The following is a 19,359-nucleotide window of genomic DNA, read 5'->3' on the forward strand; positions in this document are numbered from 1 at the left end:
AGCTCAATAAGCATCTACATAAATGAATTAATAAAATAGTAATACTCAAGTCTCTTCTGGGGTACCAGGGATTGAACTCAGGGGCACTCAACCACTGAGCCCCATCCCCAGCCCTATTTTGTGTTTTATTTAGAGACAGAGTCTCAACTGAGTTGCCCAGTGCCTCACCATTGCTGAGGCTGGCTTTGAACTGTCAATTCTCCTGCCTCAGCCTCCAGAGCCAGTGGGATGACAGGCGTGCACCACTGTACCCAGCCAGGCTTAATGTTTTGAAGACGGGGGAATATCTCTGGATTTTTTTTTTTTAATGCTATGGAGAATATCAGTTGTGACAGTTCAGACTTTATTCTAGCTTTGCAGGTTTCACAAGCTACCCAAAGTCATCATTTGGAAATAGGTGGAATATGAATGAGTAATTTGAAAGCATCTTTCTGCTGCTTGGTCCTCCACCAAGAGATTCTGAGGTGTAGTAAGCACACAGGTTGGGCACCAGGACACACGGCCTCGTGAACTGTTTCGGAACCTCTGTCGTCTCGGGACTGCAGTGTTTGTGGTCAGTGTTCTTCTTGTCTCGGAACCCGAGGGGCCTGGCCAGTTTAGGGTAGCATCCCTGACACAGTGACAAGTTGCTGGGGCAGCTGCTTCCAAGAGGAGAATCAACTTCCTCCTTGCTAGACACAACTGGTACCTTCATCTCTGTCATTTAAACTGAACCTCAACAAAATCAACTGGAAATTTCAAAGCAGTTTCTGCTCGCTGAGCAGGACTGAGGAGAAGAGCGACTTAGCTTCCTGTCGCTTTTCTCCTTTAACTTCACCAAACAGTCTCCTGAGAGCAGACTTGGAAATAGCACCACCCACCCTGGAGCTGAGGTTATGGAAATAAAAATGATGTGGCGTGTAGGGGGCCTTAAGGAGCACCAAATCAGCAAAACCTTGACCTGCGCCTGACCCGTCTCTTCTCCCGCCCCGTCACGCGCACCTCCTCCTGTTGTCTCCTGAGAGATTCATAGCCTCTTGAAGAAGAGTGGTTGGGTTTCATCTTTCGCTCAGCTGCTGTGGGCTTGCTTTTCCTTCCCTTCCCCAGAGCCTCCCAGATTCCAAGGGTCCAGAAGGCTCTCTGATGTCACGCAGCAACGCACCAGCAGGCCACATAGCTGATGGGAGTTGCTTCTCTTAATGGTATGAGCATGTGGCTTTTTTTGCTAAATGGGAACCATGTTCACAAGGAGCCTTCAGCTTTAGAGCATGGGGCTTTTTAGAGCAGGGGACACAGGGTTTATCATTCAGCCTTTTCTTTGGAGCCCAGGGCCTTACATATGCTAACACACTCTCCCACTGAGTCACATCCTCAGCCAGGCAGAGGATCTTGTCTTGTCCTCGGGCCTTTCTCTCTGCCCCCACAGTTTCTCAACCTGGTTGTTCGGGGGCAGTGTGACTCCTACACCAAATCTGCCACTGGCACCACAGAGCAGAAGCCCCTGGCGCTAAGCATGCGGTATCTTGCTCTAACCTCTTCCTTTTACAGGTGAGAGACCAGACTCCAGGAGGTGAGATCCTCTTAGAGTCAAGGTGGGGTGGAGTCAGGTCTTCGTGGGCAGGACTGGACAGGGTTAGGTCTAGTTCAGGCCGACCTGGCGGCCTACCTAGCACAGCATCTCCCCTCTAGGCCTCAGTCTTTGCATATCTGCAGGGAGGAACCGGACTGAGTGGTCTCTGGCTCCGAGGGGGCCTGGGCAGGACCCTGCACGCGTGTGCCTTCTGTTGCTGTCCACAGAGGGCCATGGTCAGACCACCTGGCGAGCTGGTGCAGCTCCAAGGACAAGGCAAGTGTCTCAAGGCCAGCTCTCCAGGAGTGTCTTCCCAATAGTGGTGGCCCCTGGAAGATGTCCTCACGCACATTCCTCTGTCAAGTGGCCCAGCCCAGTCTGCCCTTTGGGCCTCATTGCTGCCTCTGACCTCAAGAAAGAACTTGAAAGGACTGGGCATCGTGCGCCCAGCACCAGGCTTTCCCTGCAGCTGCGCTGAGCCAGCGGGGCCCCTGTCAGGCCCCAGAAGCCTCCCTGTGTTACTGGATTTCCTGTTTGGCTTATTCGAAGCAGGACCCTGCTCCGAGTCAAGAAAGCCTCACAGGCAGACTGAAGCGCCCCGCAGGTAGATCTCAAAACAGTACCGATAGCACATGTATTTATCAAAATTAGGGAACTCGGGGTGACAGCTCCTGGGCTCCCCTGCTCTAGTGTCTCACATCAGCATTTATTAATTGGGTCCCAGTGTGAACCAAGGCTCTTGAACTTTCTGCAGAGCACCCTTTGATGAAAGCCTCCACCTTCCAGTGTACTACTGAGCATGCGCTGAGAACGAAGCCAGCCAGCCCCCATCCACTGCCTTTTCAGGAAATTCCAAGTGTGAAAGGTGAGCTTTGTTCCCAGAGGGCTGAGAGCAAATCCTATAACCGACTCTGCTGTGGAAACCAGCTTGGAATTGGAAGCCAGCCAGCCACCCTTCCCCATCTGGGCAGCTCGCAGGACGGAGCTCGAGGGAAGAGGCTGCTCGTGCAGAGCCATGTGCACACTTTGGGTTCCTTGCGCCTCTCCTTGGTGGACCCACGCATGTGACCCCGGGGGCTGAGCCACACGGATGACAAAACAACACCGCTGCTGGGGGCACACCTTGGGTCCGGTGGCCCGTTTCCCCTGCCACTCCTCAGCCCATCTCTTGGCTCTCGGGTCCTGACCCTTTGCCATCCCTCCCACCTGACAGAGTCTCCCTGAGGGACAGTACCTTTGAAAGTGTGATGACTGCAGGGGCCGCTGCAGAGGGGCTGTCTCCCTGGTGCTGACCCGTGGTTTCATGACTGCATGTCCCAGATGGACACCACCTGCTGCTGTGCCTTCCCCTCCCCAGCCTACGTCTGGAGCTCACTGTGGTCTGCACACACCCCGTTTAAAATGCAGCTCCAGGTGGCCCCGTGAGGACCGTGTGTCATGTACCCTCATGTGCACGGCAGTTGACAAGGTCAGTGATGCAGGCCAGGCGACCTAGAGACCCACGGCTTGAAACACATAGGTGATGGCCTAGCTCCACAGGAACAGGTCATCAGGAGGAAAATGAGGACTCTAGCACTAAAAGCACAGTAGTGGCCTCCTAACGCAGCCCCTAGTGTCACAGGTGGCAGGATGAAGGCAGGCGCCTTGACGAGACCAGCACACAGCTCGTCCCTGGCAGAGTGCGTCCTGGGCTGCTTTCCATAGGATGTGAGGGTCAGTTGGGGCGGCCTCCTGAGGGCTTTCAACTGGGAGAAGATCTTGGCTTGATCCTGTAGTAGTGGGAAGCCACAGAAGACTTCAGAGGTTGGGGGCAGGGTGTTTTATTTGTTATAAAAGAACTTCAAAAAGGCCAAGTAAGCACAGCTGGAAGTCTAGAAAGGTGAAAATTCCCTAATCAGATAAGAAGTGTTTGGGGCCAAGATTATAAAAGTTAGAATGGAAAGAGCAAGTGGCGGGTGGTGTTCCCTGGTTATGATCTGCTTCTGAACAGAGGTGTGGGACAGCCCCAAAAGTGAGGTCTGTCCAAATTACCACTGCGCCCCTAAGTGAGGCCTAGAATCTGCCCTAACGGGCGGCATCTGGCTTCCAGGGCATATGTGACTAAACACGGCGAGGACATTGCGGCCGGAGGACTGAGCATTCCAGCTGGCGAGTCCCTGAGGGCCATGATGTGAACTGTGGTGCCAGCACTGCAGGGACACACGCAGCTCCCCAGGGCCCGCGTGCCATGGCAGGAGGCTGGCCCCAGAGCATCCCCGGGTAGGAGGAAAGGAAGGCGGGCGGGCGGTCGTGGAGCTGGGCCTGCCCTCCGCCTGGGAGGAGCACTCCTGGGCACATGACCCGAGCTTTGCTAGGCTGGCCGGCACAGAGGGCCCTTCCCCTCTGCTTCCCTCCATTGTGATCCTGGAGTCAGCGGCAGGGTTATGGATGAGGTGACGAGGAGGGTGTCCTGATTGGATCCAGCTGCCTGGAGTGAGCCAAGGGCAGAGGCCCGCGGGAGGAACCGCGCAGGCTCCCGAGGAATCTGAACCTCAGGACACCTCTGATGCCGCCACGAGTGCTGGAGCGTGGCACTCTGTAACCCAGCGTCGCCACATTAAGTCCCTCTGCAGAGAAGTCAGCCAACAGTGAGAGTCCCTCACTGCAGTCTGACTGCATGTGACCCTAAGGCTGAGCAGTGGTGACGATGGTGGTGAGGCATAAGGATGGTAGCAGCACCCCGGGGCGAGGGTAAAGAGGAGGCCTCACGGAGATGACCTGAGCTTCTTGTGCATGGAGCGTAGGCTGCACTGCCTTCAGGGAGCAGAACCTGACGGGTGTGCCACCCGCGCCCCCACCCTGCCCTCCCAGGGTCAGTCACGTGACCTGGGCCCTCGGAGGCGCCATGGTGAGCGTGGCATGGTGTGCGTGGAGCGCCGGGCGTGCGATGCCCGGGAAGGGCTGGCAGGGCCTTCAGGGGAGTCCCCGGCCCAGCAGTGGTCACGGCTCGCATAACTCTGCTGCTGCTCTGGGCTCTATAAAACTGTAGCAGTATCATATTATTTTAATCTGCTGAAATACAAACCCGGAGTGGAGGGAAGGCGGCAGTGCACACTTCTGAGGAAATGTCTGACAAGGGTTCATTTGTCTGCAGCTATTAGGACGATGCCTGTGGCCGATTAACTCTGCTGGTTACCACCCGGCGTTAATGAGGCTGCGGCCGAGAGCCCAGAGGTGAGCTGCTTTCTCACCAGCCGGACCACGCCCAAGACCCGGGTCAGACAGCTCGTAAACAGGGACAGGGTCAGCAGGGGGACTGGGCAGAGACAGTGTAATGACTCAGCAAGTGTCCCTCCCACTCCTGGAAGAGCGCTCAGAGACGCACAGCCACCTGAGGACTGCTGTGCTCCTCACACCCCACCATGAGAACCGCCGCAGGGTCCTGAGCTAGGAGAGCTGAAGAGGGGAGGCTGTCTTCTCTGCTCTGGGCTCCTTACCTGCTCACCTGCTGCGCGCTCAGCAGGTGTGCGGAGATGGTCACACGCAGGACAGTTCTTTGTGCTTGGAATACTTCAGCAAATAAAGACAGTCTGTCCCGGTCCAGTGTGACTCCTACCCGAGGAAAGTGGAAGGCCTGTGCTTCATGAATATGGAAGTAACTGCAAAGAATGAAAGTTCCGTAAAGCAAAGCAAGGGCTTGAAAACGGGGGTGTGGCGGGCGTTTGGTTGTGGGTGGTTTGGGCCTTGGATGCGAAAGCCCAAGAAGCCCCTTGGGGTAGCTGGCAGTGGTGATCTGACCGATGAGAGGGAGCCAGCCTTTTTCTTTTTCCTTCGATACTAGGGATTGAATTCAGGAGCACTGTACCACTGAGCCACATCCCAGCCCCTTTTTTATTTTGAGATAGTGTCTCACTAAATTGCTGAGGCTGGCCTCAAATTTGTGATCCTCCTGCTTCGGCCTCCAGAGTAGCCTGGAATACTGGTGTGCACCACTGTGCCTGGCTAGAAACCAGGCTTTTGAAAAGCAGGGAGAGCCTTCCAGACAGAAGAAGTAGCCAGTGCAGAGGGCTTGGGGTCTAGTCATGAAGGCAGAGCAGAGAGACCTGGTGTGTGGGAGAACCTGGTGAGAGAGGACAGGAAGGGTGCAGTAGCAAGGCATTTCTTGTCTTCGTTTGAGGGTGGGACATTTCTTAAAGATTTTCAGAGATATGTTGAATTGTGTCCCTTTCACTTCAGAATGTGACTGTACTTGAAAATAGTGACTTCTCAGATGTCACCAAGTTAAAATGAGGTCACCAGGGCGGGCCCCAACCTAGTGTGCCTGGTGTCACTGGGGAAGCTGGCCACATGGTAACAGGGCTGGAGTGATGTGGTGCAAGCCTGGGGTGCCAGGGCAGCAGGGCGGGCTCCCCTGCGGGCTCCGCAGGAACCTGGCTCGTCGGGCACCTGGAGTTTAGCTTCTCTTCTCCTGGTGTTCCAAGCCCCGCGGGTGTGCTTCTTTGCTACCGCAGCCCCAGGAAGCTAAGAAAAAGGAAGAGAGGTACACGCACTGGCTCTCCCTCCAGAGTGGCAGTCGGGAAGCCACCAGTTACTCTGGCTTGAGACCCTGTGGCTTCCATAAATATATATGTAAATATACAGTGAAAATGATTATAAAAAATAAATTAGAGACCACTGGTCGGATTGCTCTGTGCTGAGCCCTTAACGTTCGCTTAGACGTGGGTGGTCTTTCTAGAGGTGTGTGCACGCCAGGGTCTGGAAGGGCTGGAGTGGCAACCAGGGGACAAGGTAGAAAGAAAGCTGTCACAGGGTCCTAGGGAGAAATGGTGGTGGTTGGAGCTCCAGGGTGTGGTGGGGGATGGTAGGATGTGGTCAGAGTAGAGCAGCAGGACTTGCCCATGGCCTGGGAGGGAGGCTGGGAGGGCAAAGGCCGATGCCAGCACGTGGGCCGGACCATTGACTGAGGTGGCGACATGGGGTGACCTGGTCGGGGACGTGAGATTCAGAGTGTATTTTAGACGTGGTAGGGAGGGGGTGCCTGTTTGTCCAGGCAGAGGTGCTCATTAGGGGTTATTTAGCTCAGGAGTGTCCTGGCTAGGCATAAAGTTAGAGGTCGTCAGATTGGAGTTGGCATTTAAGGAGATGAAAACTAGACACAGTTCCTTAAAGAGAGAGAACTTGGAGAAGAAAACAGGGCCTGCTCTTGGACCCTCAGGAGCCTCATTACTTAGAATTCTGCTCCAGGTTGAGAAACCAGCAGAGGAGAGTGAAAAGAGGCACAGGACGGCCAGCTAACGTCAAGGCTCACTCACGAATGGCCCTTCTCTCTCTGAAAGGTTACACTATCGTACATAATCACTTGGGGGGGGGGTGTGGCAGTGCCTCATCCCCAGTGCGTGAAGTTGTGTGTGAGCCAACAAGACGGCACGCAGGCCCTCCCCCAATAGAGAAGCCACGGTGTGTTCTCAGTGGGCTACGGAGTATGGAGTCAGACAAATCCTGTACACTTTAGGCTTCTAGTAGGACGTAAGAATGGAGGTGTGCTCAGGAAAAATAGATGTTTTTTAAAAGAAGACTTTGGAACTTTTCATAATCACCAATTTAACACGAATCAGGGCAGTTGAGTTTCAGAGTTCCATTTATTCTTCATTTGTGTATTCATTAAAAATGGCCACATGTGGTGGCACACACCTATAATCCCAGTGACTTGGGAGGCTCAGTCAGGAATATCACAAGTTCAAGACCAACCTCAGCAACTTAAAGAGGCCCTTTCTCACAGTAAAAAGGGAAAGAATCCAGGAGTGGTGGCTCACAGCTGTAATCCTAGCAGTTTGGGAGGCAGAGGTAAGAGGATTGCAAGTTCAAAGCCAGCCTCAGCAAAAGCGAGGTGCTAAGCAACTCACTGAGGCCCTGCCTCTAAATAAAATACAAAATAGGGCTGGGGAGGTGGCTCAGTGGTTGAGTGTCCCCAGGTTCAATCCCTGGTACCCCCCAACAAAGAAAGGAAAAGAAGTGGGTTGTAACTTAGTGGTAGAGCTCTGGAGAAGCTCTGGATTCAATCCCTAGTACCACCAAAAAAAAAAAAAAAAAACTATTTCATTATTCACATGTTGGCTAAACTCAGTAAGCTCTTCTTTCACATCACTTGAAATTTCCAAGCATATCAAGAAGTTTGGAGGAAATCAGAATCAACCGCTATCTTTGAAATTTGGTAGAAGGACGGGCACCTGTTAAGACTGACTGCCTTCCGAAGCCCACTCTGCCCTTCTTAGTTGGTGAAGACTCAGCCCTCGGGAGGCTGCTGCTACCCGCTGGGTAACTGCACTGAGCGGCTTTCTCCTGAAGGGGAGTTGATGTGACGTGATGCGCTTCCATCCCTAGGTCTGGCGGGAATTTCCTGACCGGCTGGTGGGCTACCCGGGTCGTCTGCATCTCTGGGACCATGAGATGAATAAATGGAAGTACGAGTCGGAGTGGACGAACGAGGTCTCCATGGTGCTCACTGGGGCAGCTTTTTATCACAAGGTGAGCGGGCACAGGCTGGGGCCACCGGGTCCCCTCTGACAAAACTGAGGAATGACACCTGTTGTATTTGGCCCAATGGATTTTTTCATACCTGCTGCTGGGTTTAGGGAAAGTGTCCTACTGAGAGGGCTTAGAAGAGCCATGTTGTGTGATATTCCTTTTAAAATAAGTTTATTATTTTTTTAACTATACAAACAATACATGCTCCTAGTACAGAGTACAAAGATTTATAACACTAAAATGAGTAACAGTCACCTTAATTATGTCACCTAGAGAGCCACACTCTTGTCACTGGATGTGTTTCAGCTTGCCTTTTATTTACTTATCCATACACATTGCATTAACTTTCATCACTGAGACAGAAAGACAACTTTGAGAAGGAAAGATGGATGTGGCCCATGGTTTAGAGGTTTTAGTCCACAAGGGCTAGCTCCATTGCTCAGGCTTTGGGCCTGAGGCATGGCAGAAGGGTGAGGTGGAGGAACGCAGCTCGCTGGTGGCAGCCAGGAAATGGAGGGAGGGAGGGAGAGGGTGGACAAGATGGTCCCTTCAGGGCACACCCCAGCCTGCTCCTCCCGATGGGCCCCCTCCTCCTGCAGTTTTCACCACCTCCCAATAATGCTTTAGTGGGCTAATCCACTGATGGGCTCAGAGCTCTCAGGATCCTGTCACCCCCAGAGCTTCCCCTCCAAACACTGCTGCATGGGAACAGACTTCAGCATGCCTTCTTCTTTTCTTCCCACCTGACAGTATTTTAATTACCTGTATACCTACAAAATGCCTGGGGACATCAAGAACTGGGTTGATGCGCACATGAACTGTGAAGATATAGCCATGAACTTCCTGGTGGCGAATGTCACGGGGAAGGCTGTCATCAAGGTAAGAGGTCCTGCACCCACTTGCTGTGCTTTCTTGGGCAAGTCGCCACCACCAAGCCTGAGAGGTGCTTGCAGCTATAAGACTGTGGCCCCGGGGCACAGATACTTGCACAGTGACCAGGCTGTAGTGGTCCTAACATCCCCAGCTTTTGAAAGTATGTTGCCCGCATTAAAAACTGAGAATATATGAAGATCCTCTGAGGGAGTCTTGTACATGACAAAACGACTATTTATGCCTAGAACTCAGACTTTGCTCAAAACAGAACCTAGATATGTAGAGGAAGCCCCCTTCTCTGTGTGGGTGGGATCATCGTGACCTTTCTTCTTCCTGGATTATACCAGAAGTGGGCAGCGCAGACTCCCCTCAGAGTCTGCCTGGAGAGCCCGATTCCACAGGAGCTCACGCTGGAATCTTGGGGTGGCATTTCCAACGATTGCACATGATTACACGAGGAGCCTGTGAAAGAGGACAAGTCGCCATCTTCCCCCAGGGCCTCTGTGTCCCCCAGCTCTCTAAATGACTCAGTGAACAGCCAACTACAAGAGAAATTAAAGAAAGTGAATTTCCACCCCTAAATTTATTTTCCATGCTGTTGGCTGTGGCTGCTAGCTCTGGACAGGTGTCTTGCCTCTTAGCCTCGCCCTGGCTAGCTGGCCTTCTTGCGCTCCTGTCCTTCCCTCAGTTTGATGGAAGCGTAAGGTTTGGGAAGGTGGAGGGGCAGTCAGGGAAAAGGATTCAGGGGGGAGGGACGATTGGAATTTTTTTTGTGACTAAAGGGAACTGCAAAATAAGCTGTATCTTCCAGAGTACAGTGCTGCTCCTAGCATCTGCCATTAGCTGAGAGAAGGAGAAAGAGTGCCTGTTGGAACTGAGGTTATGGTGAAAGTTATGGGAAGCTGTATTTCATCGCCCGTGTGGCTGCAAGAACAAACGGTGTTTATACAAGGACCTTGGCAGTGAGAAAACAGTCATTAAACAGGAATTAAGGAGCTTGTCATCACCACTTCTTCCCAGTTACAGAAGGCAAAAGCCCTCCAAGCCTCTTTTATTGGGCCCTTGTGAGTTCTGTTGGCTGAGCCAGCCCGAGCTGAGCGGAGGAAGGGTGAGGTGTGCGTGTGCGTGCGCAGCATCTCCGCTTACAGCCGGAAGCGTGCAGAATGGGTCTCAGCTTGACTTTTAGAGTCCGTGGCGCTGAAGCCAGGTATGTTTTATGCTCCTCTGTCAGGTGACCCCACGAAAGAAATTCAAGTGTCCTGAGTGCACGGCCATTGACGGGCTTTCTCTAGACCAGACACACATGGTGGAGAGGTGAGTGAGCCTCAAGCAAGTCTGCCCCAGCCCTGATCCCCATTTCCTGCCCTGGGCCTGTTTATGGGACTTTGTTGGAGATATAAGGACAGCAGCTGGTAGCCATAGTCACCTCCTTGGCACGGTGGGAATTGGGTTAGTTCAAGCCCAGGTCACCCAAAGAATTAATTTGGAATGCTACTCACTCAATTTGTAATGGCTGGAAGGGCCTTAAAAATATAGCTGGCCTTAAGCTCCAGAAGCCAGATTCTCCATGTGGCCTAAGCAGTTAACTGTCTACAGTCACTGAGTGGAAGCTAGTTAATTCCAAGGAAATACTGCATTGTTTCTCAGGGTAGCATCTCCATGTAATAGTAAAAGCTTGACTAGAAAGACTTAAGCCAAGCCCACCAGAGACAGATCACCTTTGCTGATATTACCAAAACACCCGCCAAGAGCAAGATCCAGAGCCAGGGCAGCTGTGAAGGCGTCCCTTTGTTTCTATTCCTCCCATTACTCTACAAGCACACGCCTGTGTGGGACGTGATCCTGGACATGAAGACACCAGCAGTGGGAAATGTGTGTCTTTCCTTCAGTCCCTCAGAACCTTACACTAGACCTGACAGTTCCCACTGTCCCCCAAAGTCCCCAAGCTTCACAGTGCCTGAATCAGATCTCAGTCTTCCCAAAGGCAGCTCCTTACTCGTGGCAGCTGGCTTTGCCGTGTTAGTGGCACTATTGTCAAGGGACCAAAATGCACTCAGAGAATGTTCTAGTGACCTTTTGGAATGAGATACCTGGCTTGAATTCCCACAGATCTTACGCGCATCTGCTTGCAGAATTGCATATTTCTGAAAACCGTGAGCCACAATAGATCCCTCAAGCTGGAGGATTTTTTGGTACAGGTTTTCCCTTGGCCTTTGATGTTTTTATAATGCTTTACTCGTTCTGATTTTCCAAATAATCTCCTTATCCTATCATCTGTGACTTACCTAGATGAAACTACCCTTGAAGTAGTACATTATTGTGTTTGGGGATTATCGTCACTGGTAATCTTAAGTGTCACAGGTAAGGGTCATGACATTAACAGCCAGCCGTAGCCCAATTGGAAAAGGCCCCATTAGTGGTTCTTCTGGAGCATGTGAAGTTGCTCTGGAAACCATCTATTCTCTGTTTGAGGAGATTCGGCACATTAAGCCCAGTGGTGATTGGGTTAGATGGTGGGGACATGAGGGAAGGAAGTGACAGGAGGAGGGTTGACCTGACGATGGCCTTGAAGCTCATGCTGAGGCTCCTCAGCTCTTCTCTGCATCCCTGAGGCCACAACAAATGCCAAGAGGCTTAAAAGACAAAGTGACAAAGGCACCGAGAGCAAGTCCAGTTCAGTGCGTGCTCAGGACCCTGAGCAGAGGAACAGCCAGTGACGCCTGCTCTCTAGAAGAGACCTGGGAAAGCAGAGGCCTATCCAGACACACAGGCCGACTTGATCCCAGATGACCTGTGATAAGTGCCCTGAGGGAGGCTCAGAGGGTTAACTCCTTGCTGGGTTAATGATTCAGAGTAGCTTTGTAAAGGAGGTAACACCTGATGGAGACCTTCAAAAATCTCTAGGATCCCAATTAATGAAACTGGGCAAGGTGAAGGAGAGGGGCCAAGGATGCCTGATCCACAAGTTCATGTTCATTTGGCAGGCATTGTGAAGTTCCATTTGGCCAGAGCCAGAATTCTGGCCTCTTGGTGTCAGAGTGCAAGGCCCTTTGAACCTTCACTCAAGGAGCTCAGAATTTTCCTTCAGACTCTGGTAACTCTGTAAGTCACCCAGGGCTTGTTGGGGGTTTTTGTTTGTTTGTTTTACTCAGAGATTGAATTCAGGAGTACTTAACCCCTGAGCCATATCCCCAGCCCATTTTATTTTTTATTTTGAGACAAGGTCTCACAAAGTTGATCAGGGCCTCCTAAATTGCTGAGGCTGGCCTTGAACCAGCTATCCTCCTGCCTTAGACTCCTGAGTTGCTGAGATTGCCACTATGCCTGGCTTTTTTTTTTCACCCAGGGTTTTTGATCTGTTGACTAACTTGATCAAAGAATTGCTTTGAAGCTGGGCATGGTGGCACATACCTATAATCCCAGCAACTCGGGAGGCTGAAGAAGAAAGAACTCAAATTCAAGGCCAGACTGGGTAACTTAGCAAGACCTGTCTCAAAATAAAAAGAGCTGGGGGTGTGGCTCAGTGGAAAAAGACTTCCTGGATTCAATGCCTAGTACCACAAAAAAAAAAAAAAAAAAAATTTGCTTTGGGATTAATTTGTAAGTAGTGTCTAAGATGGGATGGAAAATGATAACATTGTAGAAAGAAGACCAGTTGTTAGAAACCTTGAACTAATCTGAATGTGGAAAGAAAGTTAACAAATTAACTCTCAAGAAAAGGAACAGGTGCCTGAATGTGGTTTCCAGATGGACAGGTATGGAGAGGGTACAGACAAGGAGTCAGCAGATTACTTAGATTTGGAGTCAAAAAAAGTCGCAGTACCTTTAACAGTGTGCACAGTGTAGTGGAGGGAAGGGGCACTGTTAGGGCACACTAGAGGGTTAGCCTGGGTGAAATTGGAGAATAAGGTGGGCGATTCTGAGGCCTTGCCCTCTGTGTGGAGATCTAGAACAGTGACCAGGCAGTTAGAAACGTGGAAACAGACTGCAGAAAGGTGTTTGAACTGAGTCTGTCTTCTGCCCAGGAACCACAGCCGACTAAAGAAAAGCCAAGGCAGACTCTGGGATATCCTCACATTTAGGAGACCGAAGGCATAACTGGAAACAAGCAACAGCTGTCAGAGAGGCCTGCAGGCAGGCGGTGCCGAAACAAGGAGGGAGCAAGGGTCACGCAAAGCAGGTCTTGGCACGGGGTGGCTATTGGTGACCTTAAAAAATACTGTCAGAGAGTGATGCAGACGAGGCTCAGAGCCTGAGCTGGTGAGAGAGGAGTTAGGCAGGGAAGCAATGCTTTTGAGAGATTTAATAGGGAGTAGACAAATAAATCAGCAAAATGTTTTGGGGTTACAGATTGAGGCGCTGGGCCAGTCGTGGTGGTGCACACCTGTAATCCCAGCAACTCGGGAGGCTGAGGCAGGAGGAGTCCAAGTTCAAGGACAGCCTCAGCAATTTATTGAGCTGTCTCATAGTGAAAAATAAAAAGGGCTGGGGATGTAATTCAGTGGTAAAGTGTCCCTGGGGTCAAAAATCCAGCACCCCTCAAAAAAATAGATTGAGGCACTGGATTATTAATAAGGTACTGAGGACTGCGGTATAGCTCAGTGGTAGCATTGCCTGCTTAGGATGCCTGAGCCCCTGGGTTCAATATCCAGCACCAAAAAAAAAAAAAAAAGCATTCATATTGGGAGGGAGGAAGACATGATTTAAGCCATCTTGGGTAGCCTAGGAGATAGAGTTACAACTGCAGAATTGTTCACTTGTTTTAGTTTTAATATTTCCCTTTGCAGAATACACATTTACACAAACCATTAGAAGTGGTAGCCACTCACCAGCCTCTGACCTTGTGTTTGGGTGCCTGGATCTGAAATCTCAGTTGTGTAGGAGAGTAGTTTTTTACTACCCAGCATCTATTTCCAGAATCAACTATCTCTTCAAGAATCAGAAGAATTTATAGTGGTTCATTTGCCCAGTAACTTTACCACGAGCAGGTTTACTCGGCAGACAGAAAGCATTCATTTAAGAAAACATAGTATTTTGATTTAGATCAATCTTTGTTCAGAGTGTGAGCTTGTCACTCATTAGATTGGCTTATCTTATCTGAATTTCAATCTCTTTGTCTACTGAGATGGGGATGTTAATATGTACCAAATCCCAGGGCCCATTCCCAGGTTCAGCAAATATTTATGAGCATCTTAGTACCCGGCAGTGTGTCAGGCGCTGCTGGATAGAGCTCCGGTAGCCCAGGGCCTGGCAGTGTGAGTTTCCACCCCAGTTTCCCTGCACTGGTCCTGAAGGCTCCTGGCCACTCTGGGTGATGGGATGTGCTTTAGAGAAAAACAAAGCCCATGGGCCCCCCTCCTGGACACTGCAGCACCGCCCAGCCGGAGACTGGCAGTTCTGAGTGAGCACACTTGATGCGAAAGCAGCAGGAAACCAGGGTAGCCCAACTTCCCCACCTGAGTCACTCAGCCAGGCTCTCCTGCCTAATGTTCCCTGCCTCAGACTTCCTGGATGGAAAGCAGCTGGCTGGGGTAGGGCCTGCACCCGCCCCCCTGTGCCAGGCTGTGTGCGAGGAGGAAGCGCCTTCAGAGTGGGGTTAGCCAGGGTTTCTGGCAGCGGTTCAGGCTGGCCTGAGCCCCAGGGCATATTGCCATGGCCCATGCCCTGCTGGAAGATCTGGTTACAGAGGAGACCTTGCTGTTAATATTCTCCCTGGGCCATAAAGTGCCACCCTCAGCCAGAGCCAGGGGTATCCATGCTGGGCGCGGCAGGGCTGGGCTGGCCAGAGCCTGTGTGCGCAGCACCTGGAAACTGGAAGAATCTTTCCTGTTTACAGACAGAAGCACTGTCAGAAAGTAAAACCTGTAGAGATTTGACTTGGTTGGCTGCTACTTTGACCCTGTGGTTTGAAGAGAGGGGAGCTGTTGTCCAGCGCTTGAACCACATCACCTAGAGTCTTCACTCTCCCCAGCAATTCTTCCCTGGGTCTGGATGCTGCCTGCCCCCCACCTCCCGAGTCTCAGGAAGGAAACTCAGATACTAGCAAGTTATGGTGGAGTCTGATGCCAAGAGCCAGGTTCTGCCCAGTTCTACCACTTTCTAGCTCTGGGTCCTTGGGCAAATTACTTAGCCTCTTGAACCTTATTTTCTTAATCCATCACCTTAGGATAATATAAACCCAGTCCCTGGGCAAGGGAGAGGGATGGGGAGGGATACTTTGAGGAATCTAGAGATATCTATGTACAGCTGGCCAGGAGTAGAGTCTCAACTGACTCTAACTTCCAGCTCCTCCCTTTGGACCCTGGAATTACACTAATAGATACATTTGTATGAGATCATAATTAAGACTTTAGCCTCAGGAGCCAGAATGCCTGGGTTTGGCTCATGGCTCTTCTAGGTTTTTGGACCTGTAGACGTGTTACTTAGCTTCTCCATGTCTCAGTCTCCCCCAGGGAAAATGGGAACGAGAGGCCATCACACCCCTGTTACGAGGAGAACTAGAAGCACTGCTAGCCTGGCAAGTTACTTAACAGTGCAGACGACGAATCCAGCTACTTGTGGTGTCAGTGGGCATGAGGGCACGTTAGCTGAAAGCTCCAAGTGAAATGGTTCAGATGTTTCAGAAACATCATGACAAGGGGAAAAACAGTAACAGCAATCTTCTTTATTAATGGTTTCTTCCTGAAGCCAAGCTCATCCATGCAAACTTGTTGATTAAAATAACTGGAAGCCAGGCTTTCGGTTGTACCTCTGAGGACAAAGAGATTGTGCCGAGTCCGCCTGGTGGGCAGTTGGCCAGTTCCTGCTGCAGCTCTCCAGAGCTGAGGACCTGCCATCTGATGCCATCCCTGAGGTCCCCTGACTGCAGACACGGCTTCTCCAGGCCTGGCTCCACTCCAGTCTGGTGCTGACCTTTCTTCTTGCCCAGCTGCCACACTCAGTTGGCCTGATTGACCTGCATGGTCCCTAAAATACGCCTAGCCCAGTCCTCTCCGAGGGTTGCTGACCAGCTCCAGGCGGAGTTGGAGCCAGGAGACGCCTCTCCTCCAGCACCTCCAGCAGGAGCTGTTGTCCCAAGTTGGCAAGGGTGACTAAAATCACACAAATTAGGCACGCTGACCCGTGTGAGCTCTGCTTGTCAGAGGAGCTTGTGCAGGCGCCTGGTCCTTCCTGGAGATGGCCACGTGCAGGCCCTGCATGAGTGCTGCTCAATGAACCAAGTGTTCGTTGTTTGAAATTGAGGTTCGCTGCCCATCTTCCCTCGCTGCCCACTGCCACGTGGGTAAGACCCTTCTCCTGCCCTTTAAACTTCACTAAGCCGAGCTCAGATCCAAGTCGCTTTCCTTCCCACCATCCTTAGCTGGCAGGGATGGGGTTAAGGTCTGTTGGCAACTAATCCACCTGGGTCTGAGGCCTGCCAGTGCTGAGCTGGAAGAATGACTGGAATTTGAGGGGGAGGGGGAGAGATCCTGACCTGTAGGCCAGCCTCCAACCGCATCCCTTCACTTTCTCCCCCGAACTGAGCCTGGACCCTCAGCTCCTCCTTGATCCTTACCTCTCCATCTTCCCCGGAGCCTGGCAGCAGCTGAGTTTCTCTTGTTGATGGGAACACGATGTATTTTGCTGTCACTTCTCAGCCTCTCAAACATTTACCTTCCCCACCCCCTTTGCCCCGCTCCCACAGGTCCGAGTGCATCAACAAGTTTGCTTCTGTCTTTGGAACGATGCCCCTCAAGGTGGTGGAGCACCGGGCTGACCCCGTGCTATACAAGGACGACTTTCCTGAGAAGCTGAAGAGCTTCCCCAACATCGGCAGCCTGTGAGGTGTGCCGCTGGGGCCGGGCAGAGCTACTCCCAGCCGTACTGTGGGGCAGAGGGGTGGGGTGACAGACTGGGCTCCGCGCACCCACTCCCACCTTCTCAAGATCAGAAGCCAGAGGCTCCCGAGCCCGGAGCCCTGCAGCCACACCTGGGTCCTCCTGGTCTCCAGGGTTCTCTTCACAACAAGTGGGAAGGAGCCTTGGTGGCACATGGACTTGGCTCCAGCACATTCAGTTCCAGGTGTGCAGTCTGCCGACGGGCCATGGAACTACACAGTGGAGGAGCCGGCCAGCCCTGAGACCGTGTCAGAGGTGCCCCTCACTTCAGTCGTTGCACACCAGAGAGTCGTGGAGGAACAGCCAAGCCCTGGATTTGGGGCCAACCCAGACTTCTTCATGGGTTTGGTCTGGGCCTGGGCCCTGGGGCTCCAGGCGCAGGCAGAGGAAGAACGCTGACTGGGGTCCTGTCAGTTCCATGAACTACTCTTTGGTGCAGCTTTTATATGATTAAAATTATTTTTTACTCCTTTTTTTTATGTCTTAAGTGCTGATTCTTGGTGATCTGGGACCCATCCTTCTTTCGTGCACTTGCCTCGACCTCTGGCCTGATGACAGTCTGGGAGGACGCACCAGGAGGGGCTCTGGTGCCAAGTGCATCAGGCATGAGAAGGCCCCGGTCATGAGCGACCTAAGAGCAGGGGCTCAGAGGCCTCCACAGGCCCCTCACTCCCGGTCAGCGGCCGTCCATACCGCCTCTCAGCATGCTGGGCCACCAACAGTACCCTCTCGCCGCCATGGGAGTACCATGTGGTAAAAGCTGAAGGGGGTGTGACCCCCACCCCAAGGAGATGCCAGAATTTCCCTCTTCTCTTGGTGTAAACGTGACATTAGCCAGGGAGGCTCTGGCCAACGTTAAATGCTGCTGTAACAACCACTTTGCAACAGTTGCTGGTACATTTAAATCATTAAATTTCAGCATTTAGTAATACTGCACATGTGTGAATTATACCTCTTTAAGCCCAGTTGATGAACAAATCTACTCTGGCAAATGTTAAATGTTATGGATTCGAAACAGATTTATCTGGCTCTAATATTAAGATTAGCCACAGTTTGGGCTTCAGCCATAACATATGTCCCCAGAACACAGAATACATAACAATTTGCTTAGAATGTGGATATAATTACAGAAAGCCAGCCAGTTGTGTGCCAGTCGGAGCCCCTCTCACACCACCCATTGTTCTGTTGAGTGACAAGAAGGTGAGCAGGGACAGCACTGTAGTCTAAGGGTCACTTCACCTGTCACCCACAGCCTGGGAGCCAGAGGACAGTTTCAGAAGAGCAGAACCCAAAGTGGAAAGCCCAAGAGCCCTCCCGTTCTGTGTTCAGGAGAGGGACCCTGGAGCTGCTGCCAGGAGGGCGAGCGTGCTCCGTCCCTCGGTTCATTTTGCAGATGTGGACGTGGGACCTTGGTTTGCTCAGCGTCTTAGAGCTGCAGACGCGGGTCCCTGATGAGCTTTTTGTCTAGGACGATGTGCACCAGTTGTAGGGACGTGGGAAGGCCTCTCACTCTCGTTTTCAAAATCCTGGGGCTGGTGTGATACAAAGCCAGAGAAAGGGATTTCTGTTGTCACCAGGTCCCAGAGCTGGCAGTCAGTGAGCCCCTCTAACTTTCTAGGGGGCCGCTAGCTTGTCCCTAGACGTGGGGCATGTGTGGGGAGCCTCCATTGAAATCCCCACTGAAAGCCGAGAGCTGTGCTCATGGTGGGTGGGTGTGACTTTGTCCTTAGCCGAAGGTTCAGATAGTTCTGTCCTTTTGCTCCTTACTGAATGAGCTACCTTGGTGGTTGGTGTCTTACCCAGTTCTTTTTCCCATAAGTTCATGGGTTTGGGGTGTTTTTCAGCCCTTCTTGGCCCTTTGATTTTGAAATAGGAACTCTTTCATCTGGGTTGATTGGGTGCCTCGGGGAGCTGTGTGACTTTATCATCTTTGTGGGAGCCATTGGACTCCAAGGACATCAGTCACTTAGCTGGGCACAGTGGTGCATATCTGCAATCCCAACCACTCAGGAGGCTGACACAGGAGGATCATAGTTCAAAACCAGCCTCCGCAAATTAGAGAGGCCCTAAGGAACTCAGCGAGATTCTTTCTCAAAATAAAAATGGCTGGGGATGTGGCTTGGTGGTAAAGTACCCCACTATTTCCAGAAGTATTGGGGTTAGATCTTGCAACAGAGCAATTTCTACCACATCTTGGGCTCTCAAAGCAAACCTCCAACATTCTACCTACTAACGGACTGAGAACAGAATCCCGTAGAAATGCAGGACAGGGCTCCAGCAAGCGGTCAGCATTAGAGGTTCCAAGGGCCATGGGCCTGCATGCCCTCATGAGTGTGTTCCTGAGCTGCCAACCAGCAGGCCTCACCCGAAGCTTAGGTCGGGACATCTGCCCCTCGGATGCCATGGAGCCTGCTTCAGAAGCAGAACAATATGCTAATTAAAATGTCATGTTCTGGCCTACAGCAGACAACAGCTGGTTTTAGATTAAGAAATCTTTTTTAAAGAAGTTGTGTCCTCCTGGCCTATAGAGACAGCAAACTGGCCCTGACCCAAGTG

At 51.7% G+C, this 19,359-nt stretch overlaps 1 protein-coding gene across 2 annotated transcripts in view; it reads left to right on the plus strand.

Moving 5' to 3' along the window:
• Ext2 (exostosin glycosyltransferase 2) overlaps nucleotides 1-17,277 on the plus strand; it is a 144,858-nt gene extending 127,581 nt beyond the window's left edge. For both annotated transcript variants that reach the window (XM_046456410.1, XM_046456407.2), the window contains exons 11-14: nucleotides 7,910-8,053; nucleotides 8,804-8,932; nucleotides 10,158-10,240; nucleotides 16,611-17,277. In XM_046456410.1, the coding sequence (XP_046312366.1) occupies nucleotides 7,910-8,053; nucleotides 8,804-8,932; nucleotides 10,158-10,240; nucleotides 16,611-16,749 (495 nt within the window). In that variant the 3' untranslated portion in view covers nucleotides 16,750-17,277. The remainder of the gene's footprint in view (nucleotides 1-7,909; nucleotides 8,054-8,803; nucleotides 8,933-10,157; nucleotides 10,241-16,610) is intronic.
• The last annotated feature ends 2,082 nt before the right edge of the window (nucleotides 17,278-19,359 follow it).

The sequence above is a fragment of the Marmota monax genome, unplaced genomic scaffold (genome assembly GCF_021218885.2).
Source record: "Marmota monax isolate L192 unplaced genomic scaffold, Marmota_monax_Labrador192_F-V1.1 WCK01_AAM20220418_F8-fsc00047, whole genome shotgun sequence".
Taxonomy (NCBI): Eukaryota; Metazoa; Chordata; class Mammalia; order Rodentia; family Sciuridae; genus Marmota; species Marmota monax.